Raw genomic sequence first — 23893 nt, 5'->3', positions numbered from 1 at the left:
CTGAAAATACTTTTTTGTTAGGTTTTTTTTGTTCAGGGAGGCTGCTGGCAACAACCTCCCTGCTTCGTGGGACTGAGGGGAGAGAAGTATGACCCACTTCTAGTGAGTTCCAGGGCTCTGCTTCTGGCTACAGGACACCATTAGCTCCTGAGGGTTTGATCGCTGGGTACACTCAGATGCTCGCTCCCACAGCCGGCCGTCACCCCCCTTACAGAGCCAGAAGTCAGAAGACAGGTTAGTAGTAGAAGAAAGAAGACTTCAGTGACGGCATTTCCCTGAGGTACCGCACAGCGGGCGGACGTTGCGCGCCAAGCTCCCGCTCACACACACAGCACGACTGGGTGCAGGGCACGGGGGATGGCGCCCTGGGCAGCTTAAGTTACCTCAGCAAAAGTCTGGCAAGGGGACATTAGTGTAAAAACACTGTCCTAACCCCTGCTGGTATAATCCGTATTATAAAGAGCGGGATGGAAGCGCGCCATTAAGGGGGCGGAGCTTTGTCCCCACAGCTCACTCGGCGCCATTTCTTCTCCGCTGGCTGCAGAGGCGCTGGTCCTTCCTCATTCCTCACACTGCTGAACAAGTATCAGGGTGCAAAACGGGGAGGGGGGGGGGGGGGGGGGCAGGTTATTTGGTGCAAGATTATATAATATAAAAAGCGCTACAGGTCTGGGACATTTTAGTTAACGCTTCTGACCCATTGATTTGGCGCTGGGGTGTGTCTCTGTGGGTCTGTCCCCTATAAGCCCAGTGTGTCTGTGGGTGTGTATTACACGTGTGTTGGCATGTCTGAGGCTGAGTGCTTTTTACAGGAGGAGACTGTATTAGAGACGCAAAAGGAGGTTGGGTGACCATGTCGGCACCGCCGACTCCTGACTGGGTAAATGTATTGAATGCTTTGAATACAAGTTCAGGTCCCCTCGGGGTCACAGAAACGTACGTTTACACAGTTGGCAGACACTGATACCGACACGGACACTGATTCCAGTGTCGATTATAGTGATTCCAGATCCTAAATTGGCTAAGAGCATTCAGTACATGATTGTGGCTATTAAAGAGGTATTGCATATCACTGAGGACCCTGCTGTTCCGGATAAAAGGGTCTGTATGTATAAGGAAAAGAAACCTGAAATAACGTTTCCTCCCTCTCATGAACTGAATACTTTATTTGATAAAGTCTGGGAAAGTCCTGACAGAAAATTTCAAATTCACAAAAGGATTCAGGTAGTTTATCCGTTTCCCACTGGGGATAGGGAAAAGTGGGAGTCACCCCCCATTGTGGACAAGGCCCTATCGCGGTTGTCTAAAAAGGTGGCTCTCCCGTCACCAGCCCTTAAAGACCCTGCGGATTGTAAGCAGGAAGCTACGTTAAAATCCATTTATACGACCACAAGTACACTACTCAGACCGGTCATTGCCTCTGCGTGGGTGAGTAGTGCTATTGAAAAGTGGGCAGACAACTTGTCATCTGACATAGATACCCTAGATAGGGATACATCCTCTTGACGCTGGGTTATATCAAGGATGCGGCAGTTTACCTAAAGGAAGCTGCGAGAGATATTGGTCTTTTGGGATCAAAGGCCAATGCCATGGCAGTTCAGCTAGACGAGCGTTGTGGATTCACCAATGGAATGCTGATGCTGATCCAAGAAAAGTATGGAATCTCTACCATATAAAGGTAAGGCCTTATTTGGCGATGGCCTGGATGATTTGGTATCAACAGCTACCGCGGGTAAGTCATCTTTTTTGCCTTATGTTCCTCCACATCAAAAGAAAACTCACCACTATCAGATGCAGTCCTTTCGGACCAATAAATACAGAAAGAGCCGAGGTTCTTCCTTCCTTGCTACTAGAGGAAGAGGTAAACGATCACCAGCCTTGTCAGGCTCCCAGGAGCTGAAGTCCTCCCAGGCTTCTGCCAATTCCACCGCATGACGTTTGGGCTCCTATGCGGGAGTCCGCACCGGTGGGGGCACGTCTCAAACTCTTCAGTCAGTTTTGGGTTCGTTCGGACCTAGACCCATGGGTTTTACAAATAGTATCCCAAGGGTACAAGCTGGAGTTTCAAGACGTTCCCCCTCGCCGTTTTTTTTCTCTTCAAATCGGCTTTACCAGCTTCTCTTCCAGACAGGGAGGTAGTTTGCGACGCAATACAAAAGTTGTGTCAAAATCAAGTTATCGTCAGGGTTCCCCAGTCACAACAGGGAGAAGGTTTTTATTCGAGCCTGTTTGTGGACCCGAAGCCGGACGGCTCGCTCAGACCAATCCTCAACCTGAAATCCCTAAATTTCTTCCTAAAGAAATTCAAATTCAAGATGGAGTCTCTCCGAGCAGTGATCTCCAGTCTGGAGGAAGGGGATTTTATGGTGTCGGTGGACATAAAGGATGCCTACCTACATGTTCCCATTTATCCTCCACATCAGGCTTACCTGAGGTTTGCAATACAGGACTGTCATTACCAATTTCAAACGTTACCGTTTGGTCTGTCCACGGCTCCGAGGATTTTCACCAAAGTGATAGCGGAAATGATGGTTCTCCTTCGCAAGCAAGGAGTCACGATTATCCCATACTTGGATGATCTCCTGATAAAGGCGAGATCCAGGGACCTGTCAAAGTCAGAAAAATATCTCTATGCACACTACCATATTTGCACCTCACACAGGTCCGTGCTGCGCATGCGTACGCTCTCCCGTACGTGCGCATACTCACAGTCGCGGGCACCCGCAGGCGCACGGTATGCGTATTTACGGTAGAGTTTATGTGATCGTAGCGTGCGACTCAATCGTTGCATATTTTCATTATATAATGTATTTTGTAGATCATGGTCCCTTTGATAGATTCTGAAAGTTTGGTTAATGTAGAATGTTCATGAACAGAGAAATCCCTCTTTGTTTGATACGAAGGGACAGACAGGAGTAATACAGTGGTGTTTAGTACCCATCGGAAGAGTATTTAATTAGCAATATTCCGGTGTTGGTTTGAAGCAGATTAATCGCTCGTGCGAATAGTTATGGACATAAGAAGTTTATGAACATTTACTGTATTTGCACTTACTTATCCATGCGGCGGGAAACCCAGTTTCCCTCCCACCTGAGCTGTTGGAAATAGTCACGGCCCACCTGTATGAATCAACCTATGACCTTTTGTTATAATGCGAGGAGGAATTCCTGTGTCCAATGAACAATGAGATTGTAGGGACCATTGAATTGTATTGTGTGTGGGGCATAAATAGACAAGCCGATCACATCCAGCTCTCACTCTTCAACGGTTATCATTGCTGAGAATCGGGAGCTGGATGTCCAGAGGCGCATGCGATCGTTCCCTTTGTGCGTAAGTTTTCTCCGCAGCCATATTGTTCTTACTGTTATTGTGGGCCAATCTCTCTCTCTCTCTCTCTTCTCCTCTTTCTCTCTTATTTTCCCTTAAAACGTAATTGTATTGTATTGTATTTCCTGTGTAGTTATCTGGTTAGGTAGTCTATGTTATATTGTAGTGTATGACTTGTATTGTGTTAATTCTTTTGCAAGTATATCATTCATAATATATATATATTAGGCGTTGGACCCTAAGCCCAGGTATCTGTGTATTTCTTATAGTGTTTAGTATTCTCAGAGCGTCGGTGACGCTCAAACAGCTTTTGAGTTAATAAGGTTATACTGTGTTGCATTTACACTCTATCATTACTCTAAGGTTTTATTGCACAATACACTGTTTATGGTTTAGATACAAAGGTTTAACATTGTTAGCGATCAGCGCCGTTGGTGATCTCCTCGTGGTCCCGAGCGTCCGCTACGCTATAGCGAATCATTACGTTAGTCGGCAGCCAATAACGTGTCTGCCTGTGATCTCTTGGCCGTGAGCGAACGTGACGCTTGAGTGTCTCGACTACGGCTAAGCGATTGTTACGCAACGTGCGTACCCTTACGGTACTCCATACATAAATAGCGTACAGTGTTCTTAGACCTCATAAAGGGTTTTATATACGATAAATAGTTAGCTTTATCAGACCAGATGGTGAAAAACGTTGCACTCTCCCTGACAGTTCTTCAGCAACATGGTTGGCTCCTAAACTTGCCAAAATCACAGTTAATTCCGACGACGCGGTTGTCGTTTTTGGGAATGATATTGGACACAGAACTACAGAGAGTCTTTCTTCAAGTGGAAAAGGCTCTGGAACTTCAGAGTCTGGTCAAACAAATTCTGAAACCAGCAAGAGTGTCAATCCATCAATGCATTCGGTTGCTGGGGAAGATGGTTGCGGCCTACGAGGCCATTCAGTTTGGCAGGTTCCATGCCAAAGTGTTCCAGTGGGACCTGTTGGACAAGTGGTCCGGATCTCACCTACACATGCACCGGAGGATAATCCTGTCTTCCAAGACCAGGGTCTCACTCCTGTGGTGGCTGCAAAGCTCTCTCCTCCTAGAGGGGCGCATGTTCGGGATCCAGGACTGGATCCTAGTTACCACGGATGCAAGCCTCCGAGGCTGGGGGGCAGTCACGCTGGGAGAAAACTTCCAAGGAAGATGGTCAAGTCAGGAAACTTGTCTCCACATAAACGTTCTGGAGTTAAGGGCCATTTACAACGGCCTTCTGCAAGCGGAACATCTTCTTCAAGATCTACCCATACTGATCCAGTCGGACAATGTAACAGCAGTAGCGTACATAAACCGCCAGGGTGGAACGAAAAGCAGAGCGGCGATGGCAGAAGCCACAAGGATTTTCCGCTGGGCGGAAAAAGATACAAGCGCTCTGTCAGCGATCTTCATTCCAGGAGTGGACAACTGGGAAGCAGACTTCCTCAGCAGACACGATCTCCATCCAGGAGAGTGGGGCCTCCACCAAGAAGTCTTTGCAGAGGTGACAAGTCGTTGGGGAGTTCCTCAAGTAGACATGATGGCATCTCGTCTCAACAAGAAGCTTCAGAGATATTGTTCCAGGTCGAGAGTCCCTCAAGCAATAGCAGTGGATGCACTGGTGACACCGTGGGTGTTTCAGTCGGTGTATGTATTCCCTCCACTTCCTCTCATTCCAAAAGTTCTAAAGATCATAAGAAGAACAAAGATTCGGGCGATTCTCATTGTCCCAGACTGACCAAGGAGGGCTTGGTATCCAGATCTTCAGGAATTACTCATAGGAGATCCCTGGCCTCTTCCTCTGCGCGAGGACCTGTTACAACAGGACTTACCACGGCTGCATTTGATGGCATGGCGGTTGAGCGCAAAATCCTAGCCCGTAAGGGTATTCCCAGTGAAGTCATTCCCACACTTATTCAGGCCAGAAAAGGGGTAACGTCTAAACATTACCACCGTATTTGGAGAAAATATGTTTCTTGGTGTGAATCCAAGAAGGCTCCTACGGAAGAGTTTCATCTGGGACGTTTTCTCCATTTTCTACAAGCAGGTGTGGATGCGGGCCTAAAATTGGGCTCAATTAAGGTACAGATTTCAGCCTTATCGGTTTTCTTTCAGAAGCAATTGGCCTCCCTTCCAGAAGTTCAGACTTTCGTGAAAGGCGTGTTGCACATCCAACCTCCATTTGTGCCTCCAGTGGCACCATGGGATCTTAATGTGGTGTTGCAGTTCCTTCAATCACATTGGTTTGAACCTTTACAGGAGGTGGAGTTGAAGTACCTCACTTGGAAAGTGGTCATCCTGTTGGCCTTGGCATCTGCAAGGCGGGTGTCTGAGTTAGCGGCCTTGTCTCACAAGAGCCCTTATTTGATCTTCCATGAAGATAGAGCTGAATTGAGGACACGTCAGCAATTTCTACCGAAGGTGGTTTCCTCTTTACACATGAACCAACCAATTGTGGTGCCTGTGGCTACTGACGCTTTCGCTGAGTCAAAGTCTCTGGATGTGGTCAGAGCTTTGAAGATTTAGGTCGCCAGAACGGCTCAGATTAGTAAAACAGAGGCTCTGTTTGTCTTGTATGCTCCCAACAAAATTGGGTGTCCTGCTTCCAAGCAGACCGTTGCGCGCGGGATCTGTGGTACGATTCAGCGTGCTCATTCCACGGCAGGTTTGCCATTACCGAAATCGGTGAAGGCCCATTCTACTAGAAAGGTGGGCTCGTCCTGGGCGGCTGCCCGAGGGGTCTCGGCGTTACAGCTTTGCCGAGCGGCTACGTGGTCGGGTTGAAACACTTTTGCAAAGTTTTACAAGTTTGATACCCTGGCCAATGATGACCTCAAGTTTGGTCAATCGGTGCTGCAGAGTCCTACGCACTCTCCCGCCCGTTCTAGAGCTTTGGTATAACCACATGGTTCTTTTGGTGACCCCAGCATCCTCTAGGACGTATGAGAAAATAGGATTTTAATACCTACCGGTAAATCCTTTTCTCTTAGTCCGTAGAGGATGCTGGCCGCCCATCCCAGTGCGTACTGTATCTGCAGTTATTAATTCTGGTTACACGCATGTTGTGTTATGTTTATAGTCAGCCTGTTACTGACATTGGTTCATGCCGTTGGCTTGGGTTCTGTTGAATGCCACGTTGTGCGGTGTGTGCTGGTGTGAATATCACCTTAATTTAACAATAAATCCTTTCCTCGAAATTTGTCCGTCTCCCTGAGCACAGTTCCTATAACTGGAGTCTGGAGGAGGGGCATAGAGGGAGGAGCCAGTGCACACCCCTTTTTCAAAGTCATAAAGTGCCCATGTCTCCTGCGGATCCCGTCTATACCCCATGGTTCTTTTGGTGACCCCAGCATCCTCTACGGACTAAGAGAAAAGGATTTACCGGTAGGTTTTAAAATCCTATTATTGTTATACCCCACAGTAGTGCCCTAGTTACTGGTATACTACACAGTAGTGCCCTAGATACTGTTATACCGTACAGTAGTGCCCTAGTTAATGTTATGCACCACAGTAGTGCCCTAGTTACTGGTATACTACACAGTAGTGCCCTAGATACTGTTATACCGTACAGTAGTGCCCTAGATACTGTTATACCGTACAGTAGTGCCCTAGTTAATGTTATGCACCACAGTAGTGCCCTAGTTACTGGTATACTACACAGTAGTGCCCTAGTTACTGTTATACCGTACAGTAGTGCCCTAGTTACTGGTATACTACACAGTAGTACCCTAGTTAATGTTATGTCCCACAGTAGTGCCCTAGTTACTGTTATACTCCACTGTAATGTCCTAGTTACTGTTATACCCCATAGTATTGTCCTAGTTACTGTTATACCCCATAGTAGTGCCCTAGTTATTGTTATACCCCACAGTAGCGCCCTAGTTACTGGTATACTACACAGTAGTGCCCTAGATACTGTTATACTCCACTGTAATGTCCTAGTTACTGTTATACCCCATAGTAGTGCCCTAGTTATTGTTATTCCCCACAGTAGTGCCCTAGTTACTGGTATACTACACAGTAGTGCCCTAGCTATTGTTATTCCCCACAGTAGTGCCCTAATTACTGGTATACTACACAGTAGTGCCCTAGTTACTCTTATACCCTATAGTAGTGCCCTAGTTAATGTTATGCACCACAGTAGTGCCCTAGTTGTTATGCCCCACAGTAGTGCCCCAGATAATGTTACACCCCATAGTCAGGCCCTAGTTTGTGTTATACCCCACAGTAGTGCTCTAGTTACTGTTATACTCCACAGTAGTTCTCTAGTGACTGTTATTCCCCACTGTAGTGCTCTAGTGACTGTTATTCCCCACTGTAGTGCTCTAGTGACTGTTATTCCCCACTGTAGTGCTCTAGTGACTGTTATTCCCCACTGTAGTGCTCTAGTGACTGTTATTCCCCACTGTAGTGCTCTAGTTAATGTTATTCCCTTAGTTAATTTTTGCCTTTAATTTTTTATCTTGTTTGCAATGGTGAAGCTTCAAATGCTCCCCCTATTGGTAGCTTTTGAATCTTACACGACAGCACCACGTCTGCAGGGCCTCAGCGCTGAGAAGATTGCATTTTACAGTGATTGTAAATACAGGGGAGGGGACCAGCTATCTCCTACCTAAGGAGGGACACGTCCTAATGCAGGCAATTCTATTTTGATTGGAGCACTCTGTCTCTTTCTGGGGCAGTCCTAATTGGGTTTCAATGTATAGAGAGTGTCTAGATAGACCATCAATAGGTCAACACTATATGGTCGACATGCATTAGGTCGCTAAGTAAAAGGTAGACAGCTTCAAAAGGTTGACATGACAATGGTCAACACAAGTTTTGGGGGGATTTTCACATATTTTGCTTGATTTACCCTCCACGTGGACTACAATTGGGAATAGTAACCTTGCCCGAAGCATAGCGAGCCCACGCGGGTATACGTCTGCAATAATTGTGGTCATATATGATGAAACATAGAAAATGGCACCCAAAAATCTTTAAAGACGTGTGTTAACCTTTTTTGTGTCAACCATTTCCATATTGACCTTTTGACCCTGTAGACATTTTGTACCTGACAACTTTTTCCATGCCGACCCTGTCAACCTAATGCATGTCGACCATATGGGGTCGACCTAATGACTGTCTATCGAATTACTGTAGATCTTCTATACAGCATCCGTCCTAATACGGACTGTAATCCAGCCGAGGCCTACTCTCTGGTAATGCCGGGATCACTGATTAGCACAGCTGTGCCTGTTGGGATGAAACGGAGCGTGGGAGAATCATCAGATGAGTGTGGGGCAATACTGAGAGACAGGGACCTCCTCCTAGGAGCAACAGCTAATTCCGAGAAATTGGAAGACAACTATATGACCTGGATCCAGGGCCCTAAGCCTCCCGGCCCCATAGCAGTGGCACCCACTATAGCTACGCCCATAGAATAGACTGACTTTGTTTCATTTATTTTCTGTATTTAGAGCTATCATTGTACAGTGTGAAAAGTGACGAATCTAAAAGGACTGGCAAGACCTTCAATTCCTCCCACCACTCCGCACACGTACGACGAATATCATCTGCTACAAGGCATTAATGGTGAATATATGTATATATGTACACAATAGAAACAGAGTGCACTATAACATAAATTGCTGATTGAAAATAGTTCAATTCAGGATTCGCAGTCGAAGCTTCTCTTGGATTTTTTTTCCTTTTGGGAACTTCCCAATTAGGGCCTACAGAAATACCCTCTCACCAAAAAGAATGATCACCCGCCAAAAATGCAACAATTTAGTAAAATAATTTTTAATCCATAGTTGTCTCTAAATCTAACATGATATTAAAAATTGACAATACAATCAATTAAGCACACAACACAAATGCTTTTAGATGGTACAATAAAATATCCTCCTCACCTTGACGGTGTGAGCTCTATGAAGGATATTTGAAGCAAACAAGTGGTGTACAATAATTGATAGATCCTACGCGTTTCGTCCAAGTGGACTTCTTCAGGGGTAAATAATGTCTAAAAGTATAGCGTATTGTGTTCCAAAGAAAACTACCAGCTCAAACTTAATCCATTAGAAACCGATGTGCAACAAATAGAGTTGACTCTAGACTGTAGATAAAAAAACTTTAGATCAACGTGAACTGTCATGATTGTGGAACTGTTAAAGATATAAAATCAGTATATCACCGTTTATAAAAGAACGAATGATCCACAGTGAATAACAGCAGCAGGGATCAAGACTAAAACCAAATAGAAATAATCTGAAACCTCCTCTTCACTGTGACACAGCTTGGTAAACTGGTTTGTGCATAGAGCCAGTAGAATATGATAAAAGTCCAATGACTTATACTTAAAATGTAAAGACAATCCAGCAAACCAGCAGTTTGTTTGCAGTAATCAGGAAGGGAGATATGTATATATGTGCCTGGATACCTGTTATTTGCTGTTCTCGCAGCACATAGTGGCAGATGTATTAAGCCTCTGGAGAGGTGATAAAGTGGAAGGTGATAACGCACCAGCCAATCAGCTCCTAACTGTCATTTTTCAAACCTAGCCTGTAACTTGACAGTTAGGAGGTGATTGGCTGGTGCGTTATCACCTTCCGCATGTATAGGGAGAGTAGTGATAATTACATTGGGCCAGCAAGTCTTAAAAGGGCCAAACTTACAGCTGACCGGTCACTTGAGCTTAGGACCGAGTGCAGTGGCGTCACTAGGGATGTATGGGCCGCACCAGGTGACACCATCTGAGGGCGTGACACCAAAGTAGTGGAGAGAGGCTGGAGACTGCCCAGCAGCTTTTGGAGCCCTGGACAAGCCCCCAGAGTGACAAAACGGGGGCGTTATCATGTCATCACTCGGGTATGTGGCTTCACAAACACTAGGTCATGTCCCCTTTCACATGGGCGCGCATGAGGGCCAAGAATGGGGGTGACAGGGTGATGCGGGTCCTGGTATGATAACAGCAAGATAGGCACTAGGTTTATAGCAGCAATTTGGCCAAAACAAGGTTAAATTGCTTTAAATCTAGTGACATCCGAATCACCCCATTACCTGCAAATGGCAGACTTTTACATTTGGGCCTACATCAGACAGCTGGATGTCTGTGCATTCCGACTAATCTGTAGCAAAATCAGCCTATAGGAAGAGAAGCCCGTTCCCTCTTGTGGGATGGAATGCACATATATTGTATAACTTAGCTCATTGTTATTTATCAGATTGATTAATGTAATATTGTCATCTAGAGCAGACTCTGGACAGGAGACACTTTGTGATTTTATATAATTACCCCGGCCCATTTACTCCTGGAATGTAATGCTGATGTTCTCTGTAGAAATGACTTCCACATGAGATGTTCTCCGCGGAGACAAACAGCATTTGTGTAACTTGTAAATGAGAATCTCCGCGTTGTATACAGGGATACGAAAACTGGGCCCAGGGAATAGATCACTGATTCCGTTTCCAGGAGTTTTATTACATCTTGTTCTCATTGTAGTTCATCTATTGCCTCATTAATAAAAGGTCTCGGCGTACAAAAGCCATTAATTAAAATCGCTGTCATCCATTAATAATGGGATGTTCTTTGTGTTCTTAAATTACTGAAATATGCTAAGAAATGATCGTGTAAGTCTTGTTGTGAAAACAAAGGCTCTATGTGCGGGACATCTGCTGAACCTCATCTAGCGATGCCTTTGGGAAAGTGTAGGCAGAGGAACAAGAGGTAAACGGAGTCCTATAAGAAATCCTAATGCTATAAGGGTTGGGTACAGTGTGCCAGGCAGTGGAGTGGGTGCAGATCACCAGTCGCTTTCGCTGTGGAGTCAGGCAAATATTGCAAGAGAATTTCCTAAACCTGGGCTTTGCTATATGCTGGCTGCGCTCTCTGCACGGCTTACTGAGCGTGCATAACCGCCATTTCCCATAGGGGTCAGGATACCTGAGCACAAACGCAGTGTCAATGCACCAGCTACTCTGAGCACTGGCTGGAACATTCTACATACATGATCTGTCCAGTGTTCACTCACAAGGCCCGTGTGCTGCCAGCGTGTTACACAGGGTGCATGGAATCTTATGCTGCGCTCACCCAGCAGTGACAGGAGGTACCTCAGGCACATGTCAGGAACCCATAACTATAGAGTGTGTCCCTGGCTATATAACTGTGCATCAGCAGGGTATTAGTATAGGTAGACTAGTGTCTCTGGCAGATAGTACATGTCAGTATCCAGATGATAAATCCACACTGTCTAGTTAGACAGTCAATAGATCGAGACCGGAAAGCAGTCACAATACCACGGACGGGAGCCTGGCAGTCAAAATACCAATGCCGGAATCCCAACTTGCGGCCACAATCCCGACATCAGAATGTAGATGAGGGGGGGAATCCCAGCGTCAAAATACCGACGCTGGGAATCCTCAGCGGGACGCGTTCGGGTGCTGCCGGGGAAGGGGGGATTGGGAGGTTAGGTTTAGGCAGGAGAAGGGGGGTTAGGGTGTAGGGACAGGAAGGTTAGAGTTAGGTACCGAGGAGGAAGGGTTAGGTTTACGCACTTAGAAGGAGAGGTTAGGGTTAGGCAGCGGGAAAGGGAGGGTTAGGGTTAGGCACCAAGTGGGGAGGGTTAGGGTTAGGCACCCACAAGGGAGGGCTAGGATAGGGGGCAGGGGAGGGTTAGTGTGTTAACTGCGGAGCAGTTTTGGGGTGGGGGGGTGTCACATGTTCCCCAACATTTGCTTGTTTTAGGAACAGAAACCTGTGGCAAGTGCAGCGGTAGCGGAGAGAGCCACCTTGCGCGAAGCATGGCAGACGTATACACGTATACACGTTTCTACTGATGGTGGTCAAAACATTAAATATACAAAATGTGGCTTAAAAAAAAAAATACCCAAAACGTGTCAACCATTATCATGTTGACCTTTTGACCATGTCAACCATTTGTACCTGTCGACCTAATGCATGTCGACCACATGGTGTCGATTTATCTAGCTCAGTGATGGGGAACCTTTGGCACTCCAGCTGGTGTTGAACTACACATCCCAGCATGCCCTGCTACAGTTTTGCTATTTGGTCATGCTAAAGCTGTAGCCAGGCATGCTGGGATGTGTAGTTCAACAACAGCTGGAGTGCCAAAGGTTCCCCATCACTGATCTAGATACTGTAGATCCTCTATACCACACCCGTCAGGCGCTAGCGGCACACAGTTGCCCGATGTGGTAAGTACTGTACATGCATCGGAGTCACGCTGTGCATGAGACGCCGAACAAATCTGTGGACTTTAGTGGGTGTTTCTGAGGAAGTGATAAGGGGGTGACTAGGAAAACGTATCGCTGACAGAGGCTGCATCTAGAACCACACACTGTACTCCACAGTCAGGGCAATTGCAAATTTCCATGGTGCGTCGCACCGAGATTGGATTTCCACAGGTTCAAAGTCCTACAAGCGGGCGTCTCAGATTAGCATTAAGACACAGATGCGGCCCTAATTACCAACTCAAACAGGTCTGTCAGTTTTACAACGAAGAACCCTTGGCTTCCTAGCCTGTCTGCCGTTATAGAGACACTTGTTCTATGTTTCATTAGGAACTTTACTAAAGATCTGTTTTTTCTTCCTATTCCTAGATCTAAGGGTAAACTAAGAAAACGGGACAGGAATCTGCATGTGACAGCGCTGAGCACGATTCTCCCTGCAACAAGTCCTAACTTATTATACATGAATTATAGCTGTTCTGTTATAGTCAGTTTGTAGCTGACATACGTGTAATACACAATACTGTATAGACGTGTAGCACTAAAGTGACCTTACACACTGCAAGCGAGTTCTCAGAGCTGCCATTAGGTGATACTGAAATGGGCACAGACTTTGGACGTAGTATGCCGTAGGTGGTATGTCGGTGTTACCCCAGCGCTCTGCGTTGCTGCTTCATAACACGATGTAGCCTACTGGTGCAGTATCTGAGTGAACAAAAGGGGCATATGTATCATAGTGCCTAATGTATACATGTCCCAAAAACAACTTATCTGTAAACTCTTGAAAAGTGTCAAATTAATGTGTTATTGTGCAATTCACCTACCCAAGTGGCAGCAACAAGATGATATACAGTATATGGATAAGAGACTATAACCAACAGTGATTTTTTTATGCCAAAAAATATTATGTGTTTTAATAATGAAAACAAGTGCCTGCGTACTGGAAAATATGAAAGAAATAAAAAATATTATATATATATATATATATATGTATATAGGTAGAAGGCAGTAAAGCAATCAGCGGCACTCAGGGTCTTGTTTCAGCAAGCAAGTGTATTCAAAAAATCACGGCATAGAAACCAATGTTTCGGGACAGGCACGTCCCTTTGTCAAGGTGAGTTACTCACCTTGACAAAGTGACGTGCCTGTCCCGAAACGTTGGTTTCTATGTCGTGATTTTTTTAATATACTTGCTTGCTGAAACAAGACCCTGAGTGCCGCTGATTGCTTTACTGCCTTCTACCTAACACATCTGTACCAGAGGGCACCGGGGCACATATTTCAAGTTGTGGGAGTGCCGGTCCACGCCACTTCTGTATATATGTGTATATATATATATATATATATATTATACATTTTTTAAATTTCTCCAATCCTTCTCTGCTTCTTCAGTAGAAATAAATAAAGAATACAGGACTAGCAATATAGTGTATGTATGTAAAGTATTTATGCAAAAACATGGTAACAAACGTACAGTATAGATAGTTTTGTGATTACGTATTTTGGGTCTTTTGTCTGAATTTCACAGGAACAGATTCTCTGCAAGCGATAGAAGATAATATCCAAACTGTGGAACATCTGTGACGCGTTTCGCCATTATTATAATAGATTGGGGGGGGTCTGTGTGGTAGTGTTTATGGCCAGTCCAAGATTGTGAACATCGTTATTATTAACCAGCTGTTCCTTAAAATTTCATAAATACTTTTGTTGATTATTCTGTCAATTAACCTATAACCTAAATCACTGATGAGCGATGTATTCATGTATGTCAAATGCGCACATTCCGTTCTTTATAGTTCAAACACATTCTGATAAAATAAACACTGAGATCTGTTGATGTGTAGAGAACATTTAATCATTTAGCATCAGCTCTGAATGAGAACCTGACGCGGACAGTAATACAGAATAGGAAGTCTGTAACCAAAGCTTGTTCTTGATTAGCCTGTGTATTATATACTAATCATTGGAAGACAGATGACTTGTCCATGTATTGTATTACATTGTATTAGACATGTAGCACGACAAGCATATTCAATGTATGAGGTTATCCACACAACGCTGATTAATGCGCATTTCTCCATGGAACACTTTCAGAATTACTTATGTGATATATGTGGGCGGGGCCTGATCATTGAATTCAGCTCCAAGACAAATCAGTTAAGTTCTATTCATACCACAGTCACTTATTCTGCCCGGATATGATATATTCAGTGAATAATGAACCACTACGAACTTTTGGCTTCAGTATTCTTTAGGTCATTTGATGCACCTAGGCCAGGAACAATGTCTGGGTATTGTTGAAGATGATTATGGCCTGTGTATTATATAACGGACCCCATTTCTGTGCAAATCACTGTCCTACGAAAGAAATTAGCAGTGTGCCAACATTCTGCTAGTGTAAGATGGGAAGTGGCCTTGTGTTTTTCCAGGATTGCAGATGCGCTGAATGGTGCCCCTTTGAGAAAAGAACAAAAATAAAAAAATGTTCTACTGCGTTAGAACCTCCCGTCATTCATTTACAGCACTTCTGTGCATATGAATGTTTCTATTACAAGGACATGAACGCTCCTACAAATGCACGTACCCACAATGCACCTGGTTGGGAGTAAAGCTGTTCTATTGATACTGTTGAGCAGAGGTTCCCATCCCGTCTTCAAGGCACCTTAACAGTCTAAGTATATCCATGCTTGGCCACAGGTGACTTAGTAACGCAGTCTATTTGATTTAACCATCTGTGCTGAGCAATGGATATAACTAAAACCTGGACTGTTCGGTTACCTTGAGGAACCTCTGTGACTCCTGCTTGCCAGAATCTATAGAGAATCAGTCCTTGCAAGGAGAAAGAGCAGACGTGAGTTATCAGTGCGGCCCCCACATTGTGGCAGCACAGCGGGTATTGACCATTAGCTGCTTTGACAAGATCAGACCGCATTAACGGCAGGTAGTGCATGCAGTGCTTGCCTAATCTGCGCTACCATGGGCTGGACAGGGACAAAGGCATCACAGGCAGGTGGCGTATACTTAGGAATACCATACTATCCCCTTCAACCAGGGCACTCATGTATTACACAGGTTCTGTGGCTGGCTGACTTAAAGCCTGTATTTTACCTGGTTTTAATCAGCCACAAAACCTGTGTAATTCATGAGTGTTAAATGTATAGCATGGCAAACCAATGTATACCTCCCAACAGGACCCTCTCTAGGAGGGACAGGACGCTCTGCTCCTGGGCATCGTTCTTCATTTATGATTGCCATCACCTGTGCTGAAAAGAAGTGCAGGAGCAGAGCATTCTGTCCCTCCTGGAGAGGGTCATGTTAAAACTTTTTATAGAGTTACGGTTTTATTTATCAAGATTTATCATCTGTCTGTAGGAACTGGGATACAAGCACAATGCTGGATGGCACATTATATAATTAAACCAGTATATCAGAGGTTCCCAAACTGTGTGCCGTGGCTCCCTGGGGTGCCTCAGGACACTTGCAGGGGCGCCCTGGGTTGGTGGTCCAGGACCAATTCAAATTATTCATGGTCAATATAATAGGCAAAACCAGCACTGGTGGCTGCCAGTCATAAAATATATGGCCAAACAGAAGCAAATCTTGTCCCTCACCACACAACTGACCCTAAGGATGACATATAAACGCGATCTACCTAATGTAATATTTCTTTCTAAATTTCTCAATTATAAATTTTTGGCCTAGGGGTGCCGTAAAAAAAATTCTGATATTCTAGGGCACCGTGATTCAAAAAAGTTTGGAAACCACTGCAGTATATCATTTTGACAATGATGTACAAATGGATACATACAGTAGCATCAGGGGAGGCATATAAGCACACCCAGAAATATGTATATTTAGTATGTTTATTGATAACAATTAGTGTTTGATGTATTATTTACACTTTTCTTTTACTTGTTGCATAGTAGTCTGATCCCACATGGAGAATATCATGCTATTAATATCTTCTTTCTATCTGTGGAAACTAATAACTGACCCAGCAAAATAGATCAACTCACCTATGCATGACTACAGAAATGCAGAAAACATGTCCTGTTGGGGGTACTTGAGGAGTGGAGGGGATTCTGTTAATTTCCCGAATGTCTGGGATCACGGTGGTCGAAATACCGCTGCTCGGAATCCCCACTTGGGTGGTGGTCCATGCCACCACCCGAGGGGGAATAGATTAGTGTCGCCACCGAGCCCGAAGAATGGCGAGTCCGCGAGGGGACACAGGGCGGGATGTACGAAAAGGAAATGCGGTAAAACTCCTGTTTTCAGGGGTTTTACCGCATTTTCATATGTACTAAGACCCCACCGCCGGGAGTATCGCCATCTTTTGATGGAGATACCCTATAGAAGCCTATAGGCTTCTTACCGCCGCCGCATCCCGTCGCTGACCTGCGCCGATCACAACGACCTATCTCCCCCGGCTCCTCTCTTCCTGCTCCCCCGCAGCACAGCCTTGTCTCCTTCCGGCTGCAGGGGGGAGAAGGAGTATCACAGGGACTCCCTGCACGTCACCTCCCGGGGCTGGGAGGTGACGGAAGCCTGCTCAAACCCTCTCCTGTGGACCATCACTGATCGCAGGACTCCCCTGGCATCGCTTTGAGATACTAATCGCATATGTTAGTACATATGCGATTAGCATCATTGCGTTGACCGGCGATGACCCACGATCATTGATAGTACATCCCGCCCACACTGCGCTCAAAGTCGGGATTCCGGCGTCTGTATTTCGACCGCCGGGATCCTGACAGTCGGGATTTCATACCGAATCCGAGTGGAGTTGTATTTCTGCAGTAGGTTGCACAGAGGTGGGATGATGCCTCAGGAAAGGTGGCAAGTTACTGGGCCATGGGCCAAAGCCACAGCTTGTCATTCAGGCGTCACCTGCCACACAGTAAGCACCCCGTGGTCCAGTCACTCACAGTGATTGTGCTTTTACAGGTGCAGACATTATGCCACTAATCTGTAATGCATAGATCCATTCATTTAAAGGTATCCTTTACATAAATAGAACAAAATTACAAATTGGCAAATGCTACACAATAACTTGGTGCAGAACATAAGGATCACAAATAGGGATCTACCAAACAAAAAAAAAAAAAAACGAGACCATGTGACCTAAAGTAGTGGTTTATAGTCACTCAGCGTTGTCCAACACCATAATCTCATGATCTGCATCTTGTTCATAGTCAGAGAAACCAAACAGCGACTGTCACACAGTGTGAGTAAATGGTGACGGCACATAGTGGCCACATATTCCTGGTGGCACATAGTGGCCACACATTCCTGGCGGGACATAGTGGCCACACATTCCTGGCGGCACATAGTGGCCACACATTCCTGACGGCACATAGTGGCCACATATTCCTGGCGGCACATAGTAGACATACATTCCTGGCGGCACATAGTGGACACACATTCCTGGCGGCACACAGTGGCCACACATTCCTGACAGCACATAGTGGCCACACATTCCTGGTGGCACATAGTGGCCACATAGTCCTTGCGGCACATAGTGACCACATATTCCTGACGGCACATAGTGGCCACATATTCCTGGTGGCACATAGTGGCCACACATTCCTGGCGGCACATAGTGGCCACACATTCCTGGCGGCACATAGTGGCCACATATTCCTGGCGGCACATAGTGGCCACATAGTCCTTGCGGCACATAGTGGCCACATATTCCTGGTGGCACATAGTGGCCACATATTCCTGGTGGCACATAGTTGACACACATTCCTGCTTTTCAGCTTTATTTGTTTACTTTTCTATTTGTCAATTGTAAGCACGGACAGGTTGAATGTCACCTTTGCTCAGTATGTTGGAAGCAGTTGTTACTGTCCACTATTATTCCTTATGCTATCCAAGCTAACACACAGAAGGTGAGTATTTAATTGCATCTGCACTGAATATTGTTGTAGTAAAAGGTGTAATGCCCTATAAGCAGGGCCATCTTAATGTATAGGCACACTGGGCAGTTGCCCAGGACCCCACAATTCTAGGGGCCTTCAAGCAGGGGCAGGTGGTGGTCCCTCATTTAGAGTGACCAGGCAGCATTCACTACCTGGCTCCCAACCTGCAGCCAGACAGTGAATGGCTTGTGATTGGTGGATGGCTGGGGCTGTCCACCAATCAGAGTGCGGGCAGCCATTTATCGTATGGAAACGTGTAGAGACAGCGCAGGACTGCATGTTAATTTCTTTTTAATTGGTTCCCGCGAATGGTGGCGTACAGGCCCCGGTACTTTGCTTTGCAGAGGGCCTGTGTATACGGTATCTACCTACAGTGCACTTTAACATATCTGGCAGCAAAATGCCGCTGTAAATTGGACTGTGACGCTTACCAATGAGACCTGCAGCTCAGCTTTATAAAGACACGGTCCAGTCTAACCCATCCCAGAGCCCAAGTGGTAAATGTAATCTATAAGTGTCACATACGTGTCCTGTAATCTATAAGTGTCACATACGTGTCCTGGGCTATACACTGTGCAGTTGTCAGATCTTATGTTGGCTGTTACTCCTACAGATATTCTAGAACTACAGTATGATATAAATGTCTAGAATTCACCTCAAAGGCTAATCGTCCTACTTTGCGATTTGTGTTTTTCTTTTTGTGAATGTGTGTCAGGTGACTGTTCTTCCACAGATGGTGCTAGAGTTTCCTTTACATTTATTACAGAGGTTTGTTTTTTTTATATTGCCAATCTGGAGTAATTGGATGTTCTGCATCGTTACAATCTTCTGCTTCTCAAAGTGGAAAGTGACGCTCATATTTCTTTCTCTAGAACACCATACACCGTACTCAGCTGTCCAAATGCAGGCTCGGAGACTGCCCTGTAAGCCAATAAATCTGCATCTGAGATTGCTGACATGAGTGGTTATTGCCAGGACTGTTTGTCCTATGGTGCACATTCGGAGACATGAGAACAGATTTTCCTAATTTGATTTAAATACAGCACAAACAGACTATTCAGTTCCTCAAGGTCTGATTCTGCCATGGCGGAATTTCTGCTCTTTCTATTTCTTTCTGCATCCCAATCTTTAGGTTGGAAAAGTGACATAAGTACTATTTTCCCAGAATAGAGGTATTTATGGCTACATCCTTACTCTAGATGTGTTTCTAGCTGTCTGCTGAATGTGATTGGCCATTATATTTAGGAAATCCCACAATTTGTATTTTGTTGTGTATTATCCCAATAAACTATATGCACTCAGGCTACTAAAAGCGACACACTGTGAAATGCAGGCAATAATTCATGGATTTGGTACATACTTGCATAGTCTGCCGTAATGTTCTGGGGACTCCAAAAATTTTTGGGCGACCTACGGACTTGCGGAACAGTAGCTCACCATCCCGCATCCCACCCTCTGCTTAGTTAAATGGGAAGGACAGATCATCATGGTCAAGTCTTCTCTTCACGGAACCATGATATGTGGCAATATACCACGAGGGGGTAGGTCCTAATGTGGTACCCTGCCTCTGGGGGTACCCCTGCTTTAACTGTGTGGGTCACCACTGGTGCCAAAGCAGCCTAATGAGGAGCCCTCCGACTAGAGACTGCGGTAGTTAATCTCTCCATCCCGGTTGCTAGTTGACAGCAGCGCCCGGGAGGAGAAACAATTAGGGCACTAGGACCCAGGATCCGTGGTGCCTGTCCCAGCAGCGCGGGAAGCCTGTTCCCGTGGGGATTGGCTGGAGCCGCGTGGGATGAAAGAGGAGGACCGGGGATAAAAAGGGGCCAGATTGGCGCGCTGCGGGGTGAGACCGCTGATGACCGCCACACAGCAGGAGAGATACCGCTGCGGAGAGCGGAAGGGACGAGGCGCCGCCGTGAGAACAGACCCGCCAGCCACAGCTGCCGAGAGTAGAGCTGTCTGCAGAAAAGGAGCCGGGCAGAGCCGCCAGCCGCGCACTGAGAAGTTGCGCCCGGGAAGCAAGTGAGAGGCAGACGTCACCAGCCCTGGAGAGACGGGACCGCAGGCTGTGTGTGTCGAGCCGCCCGCCGCTGCACAGGGGAGCCGCCAGCCACTACCCGCGAGCCGGGACCCGCCAGCAGCCGCCGGGCAGTAAGGGAGTGACGCTAAGTGGCAGCACGAGAAGGAGGAGAGCCGCGCTGATAGCCGCCACCAGGTACCTGCTTCCCCCATGTTGGGCCCCTGTAGTACCCACACAGTAGCGGATCTTGCCACGGGCAAGCAGGACTTTTGCCCGGGGCGCCGCCGCCATCCAGAGGGCGCCGCATCATGGCAAGATCCGCCACTGCTGTGCCCACCGCTGCCCGCTGTGTCCTCCTGTGAAGGGAACTAGACGCTACGCGTCTAGTTTCCCTTCGTGGAGAGGACCTTTGCTGTGCGGTGCGCGATGACATCATCGCGCACCGCTCAGCATTTCAGCGGCGCTACTACTGTACAGGGGGCGTAACTGACCATGCCCCCTGTATGAAGCCACGCCCCTATGTCCTGCCCGGGGCGCAAAAAGGGCTCGAACCGGCCCTGTACCCACAGTGCCATTTCTAACAGCCCCTCTCACCTTGGGCCATCATGGAGCCGATTTAGCATCAGATCCCAAACAGGGACGGCCACACTGACTCCCGCAGGGTTTCAAGTCTCACGGCCCAGTTAGTACATTAATTTGCCTTTGGAGCCTCAGACTGGGACGGGACTGTAAGATAGGCTGATCACATATCCGAAGTCTCACGTAGCCATACACGGAACCGAGACACCCATTGAGCTGCATAAACCATTTCTTGCGCTCTCAATCTGACCGTTGCTCAGCACTTTTAAGTTAATACTAGTGGAAAGTCACTAGGTTCACATTTGAACTTCCCCGGATTGTGTATTAGGCCAGAGACTGCCTTTACTGCGCCCGCAGCGCCATCCAGTGGCGTGTTAGTATATCATTTGAACATTTCTGAACCCTCCTGGTTAAAAGGACATTTGGGTTTTCTTCTGAGCTCTAAAGAGTATTTATGCTTAGTATGCAAATGATATGTGAATACGTTTATGCTTAGTATGCAAATGATATATGGATACGTTCATGCTTATTATGTAAAGAATAAGTAGTGCTACCTATGATTGTGATACAAATGATACGTGATATTTCACCCCGCGCCTCTGAAGTAGCGTTAACTTGTTAATCATCTTTTCAGTCTTTACAACGGTGACGTTTCTCTACCCTGATCTAATAAACGTGTTGTCACCGCCCATTTGCCTTTCCTTTTATCTGTGGGGTCCTCCTTGGGGTGATTATTCTTCTGCCACAGGCTCCTGAAGAAGAGGTCGGGAGAGGTCTTAAAGCCGCAAGCGTCGATTGAAGAAAGCAGGTACAATTGCACTCACAGGGGTTCTATTACACTAATGCCGAGAAGCTCCTGGTCCCACCCCACAGTGAGCAGCTGCATCTCCCTCCGGTCTCTCTGGGAACTCTAGTGGAAATTTTAAAGTTAGCAATCATGGTTTGGAAACATTTGTCTCATGGCAGGGTGTGATCAATTTACCTACAATAAAAATCCTGACGATCAAAATACCGACAATCATTGACCGACGGTCAAAATCTCGACAAGGACAAAATCCCAACATGGTCAAAATCTCAAAGCATGGGGAGCACAGCAAGCCATGCGAGTGGACTCGGTACACATATACCGTGTCCATGTCGACCTATGTCAACATACACACACACACAAAAAAAAACCCAATGAGAACTCTTGACGACTTTTTGACCTATCAACATTTTCAATGTCGGTATTTTGACCATGTCGGTATTTTGACCGTCAGTCAATTGTCGGTATTTTGACTGTCGGGATTTTGATTGTAGGTATTCCATACTAAACCCCTCATGGCATGTGAAATAATTTATGCAATATTACATAGTGTGTAGGTATTTGCCTCTGAAGTTACTGTTCATGATCATGATATATTCTGAGACTCTGAAGAATACTTGATTCTGAGTTGCATGCAGTGTCGATACTGTGCACAGTTGGCCGATGTTTTAAGTCTGCGCATGTGTTGTCATGTTAGTGCTCAAAGGTGCAGTATGGAATTGGCAGCAGGATACGTGGAATTCAGTGGGCGTTCCTGGGAGGTAACAGGGGTGTGGCTAAGCAGATTTGGGTGCGTCTGTGTAAGTGGCTGCTTCCAAATACGCACACACAGGCCTTATTCATATGGAGAAACTGCAGCTGCCATAGTGGCTATTGGTGCACTGCCCCAAGATGCTGCAAGTGGACGTCACAGTATTAATGTGGAGCATAAAGATACAGATGTGGCTGCAGCAAAAACAGCCACTGCCGCATCCACATGACTCAGAATCAGCGCCTTAATGTCAGAGTTTATAAGGATAAGCATATACCGGGGCTGTGTGAGAGGTGATCATACGCATCTTTCTGAGAGGCAAATTGAGCTTTTTGCGCATACAATTCTCAGGCTTCTGTCCCTATTGGGTTTAGTTGCATTTCTCATATAGGGGGTAATTCAGACCTGAACGCTAGGGTGCGTTTTTGCATCCCAGGGGGAAGGGGAATTCACTGTGCAGGGGTGCGATCGCATGTGCAGAAGAGCTGCACAAGTCTCTGCACAGCCCAGGACTTACTCAGCTGCTGCGATGATCAGGGCCGGAGTTCCACCATCTCTCCAAGACCACATTAAGCACTGCCAGGTACAATGTATAAATACAGACATTTTTCTGCACCTGAACAAGGGGATCTTTTAGCCTGAGACGTCTGCTTCTTCTGTTACTGTTTGCTGCTTTAATAATAAAAAAATAAAAATAAATGTTTTGGTGCAACAATTCACTGGCATATAGACTTACTTTTGCGACAGAAGAACCTGCCATTGCTGTGAGCTTGTGTAACATATTGTAAACAGGGCAGCCAAGAACGAGTGAAGGGGGCGTGGCAAAAGAGGAATGGCAGCGCCTCCTAAACACCCCCATCTCCGGAAGAATAGCTTTCTCTGCGCTGGGGTCACTCAGGGGGCAGCGTTGAACATTTGTTCCCATAAAGAAAATGGTGGCGTTGCGGCTCCATATGCAGGGGGCACCTGCTATTCCCTGTTCAGCGATGCGATTGCAAATAGATTGTGATCACAATTATGGGCGGGACTTGGGGAGTTATTCAGGTTGGGTTGCAGATTCTGCTAAAAAGCAGTATCTGCAATCCTTTCTTTCGCATGCTGATTGTCCTGCCCAGTGGTTCATAAACTTTTCTGAATCATGACTCCCTAGAGTATCAGAATTAGTTTCACGACACCCCTAGTCCAAAGTTTCTTACTGAGAAATTCAGAAAAAAATATAAAATGAAGTAA

The 23893-nt window shown here is 46.1% G+C and overlaps 1 protein-coding gene across 3 annotated transcripts in view; it reads left to right on the top strand.

Annotated features, from left to right (window-relative positions):
- Positions 1 to 13579, top strand: part of RGS22 (regulator of G protein signaling 22) — a 273655-nt gene extending 260076 nt beyond the window's left edge. For all 3 annotated transcript variants that reach the window (XM_063924195.1, XM_063924194.1, XM_063924193.1), the window contains 2 exons: positions 8813 to 8927; positions 12954 to 13579. In XM_063924195.1, coding sequence (XP_063780265.1) covers positions 8813 to 8925 — 113 coding nt within the window. In that variant the 3' untranslated portion in view covers positions 8926 to 8927; positions 12954 to 13579. The remainder of the gene's footprint in view (positions 1 to 8812; positions 8928 to 12953) is intronic.
- Positions 13580 to 23893: the final 10314 nt, after the last annotated feature.

Source organism: Pseudophryne corroboree, chromosome 5, assembly GCF_028390025.1.
Source record: "Pseudophryne corroboree isolate aPseCor3 chromosome 5, aPseCor3.hap2, whole genome shotgun sequence".
Lineage (NCBI taxonomy): Eukaryota > Metazoa > Chordata > Amphibia > Anura > Myobatrachidae > Pseudophryne > Pseudophryne corroboree.
Note: the sequence above shows the minus strand (reverse complement) of the source record. Positions and strands in the feature narration are given on the sequence as shown.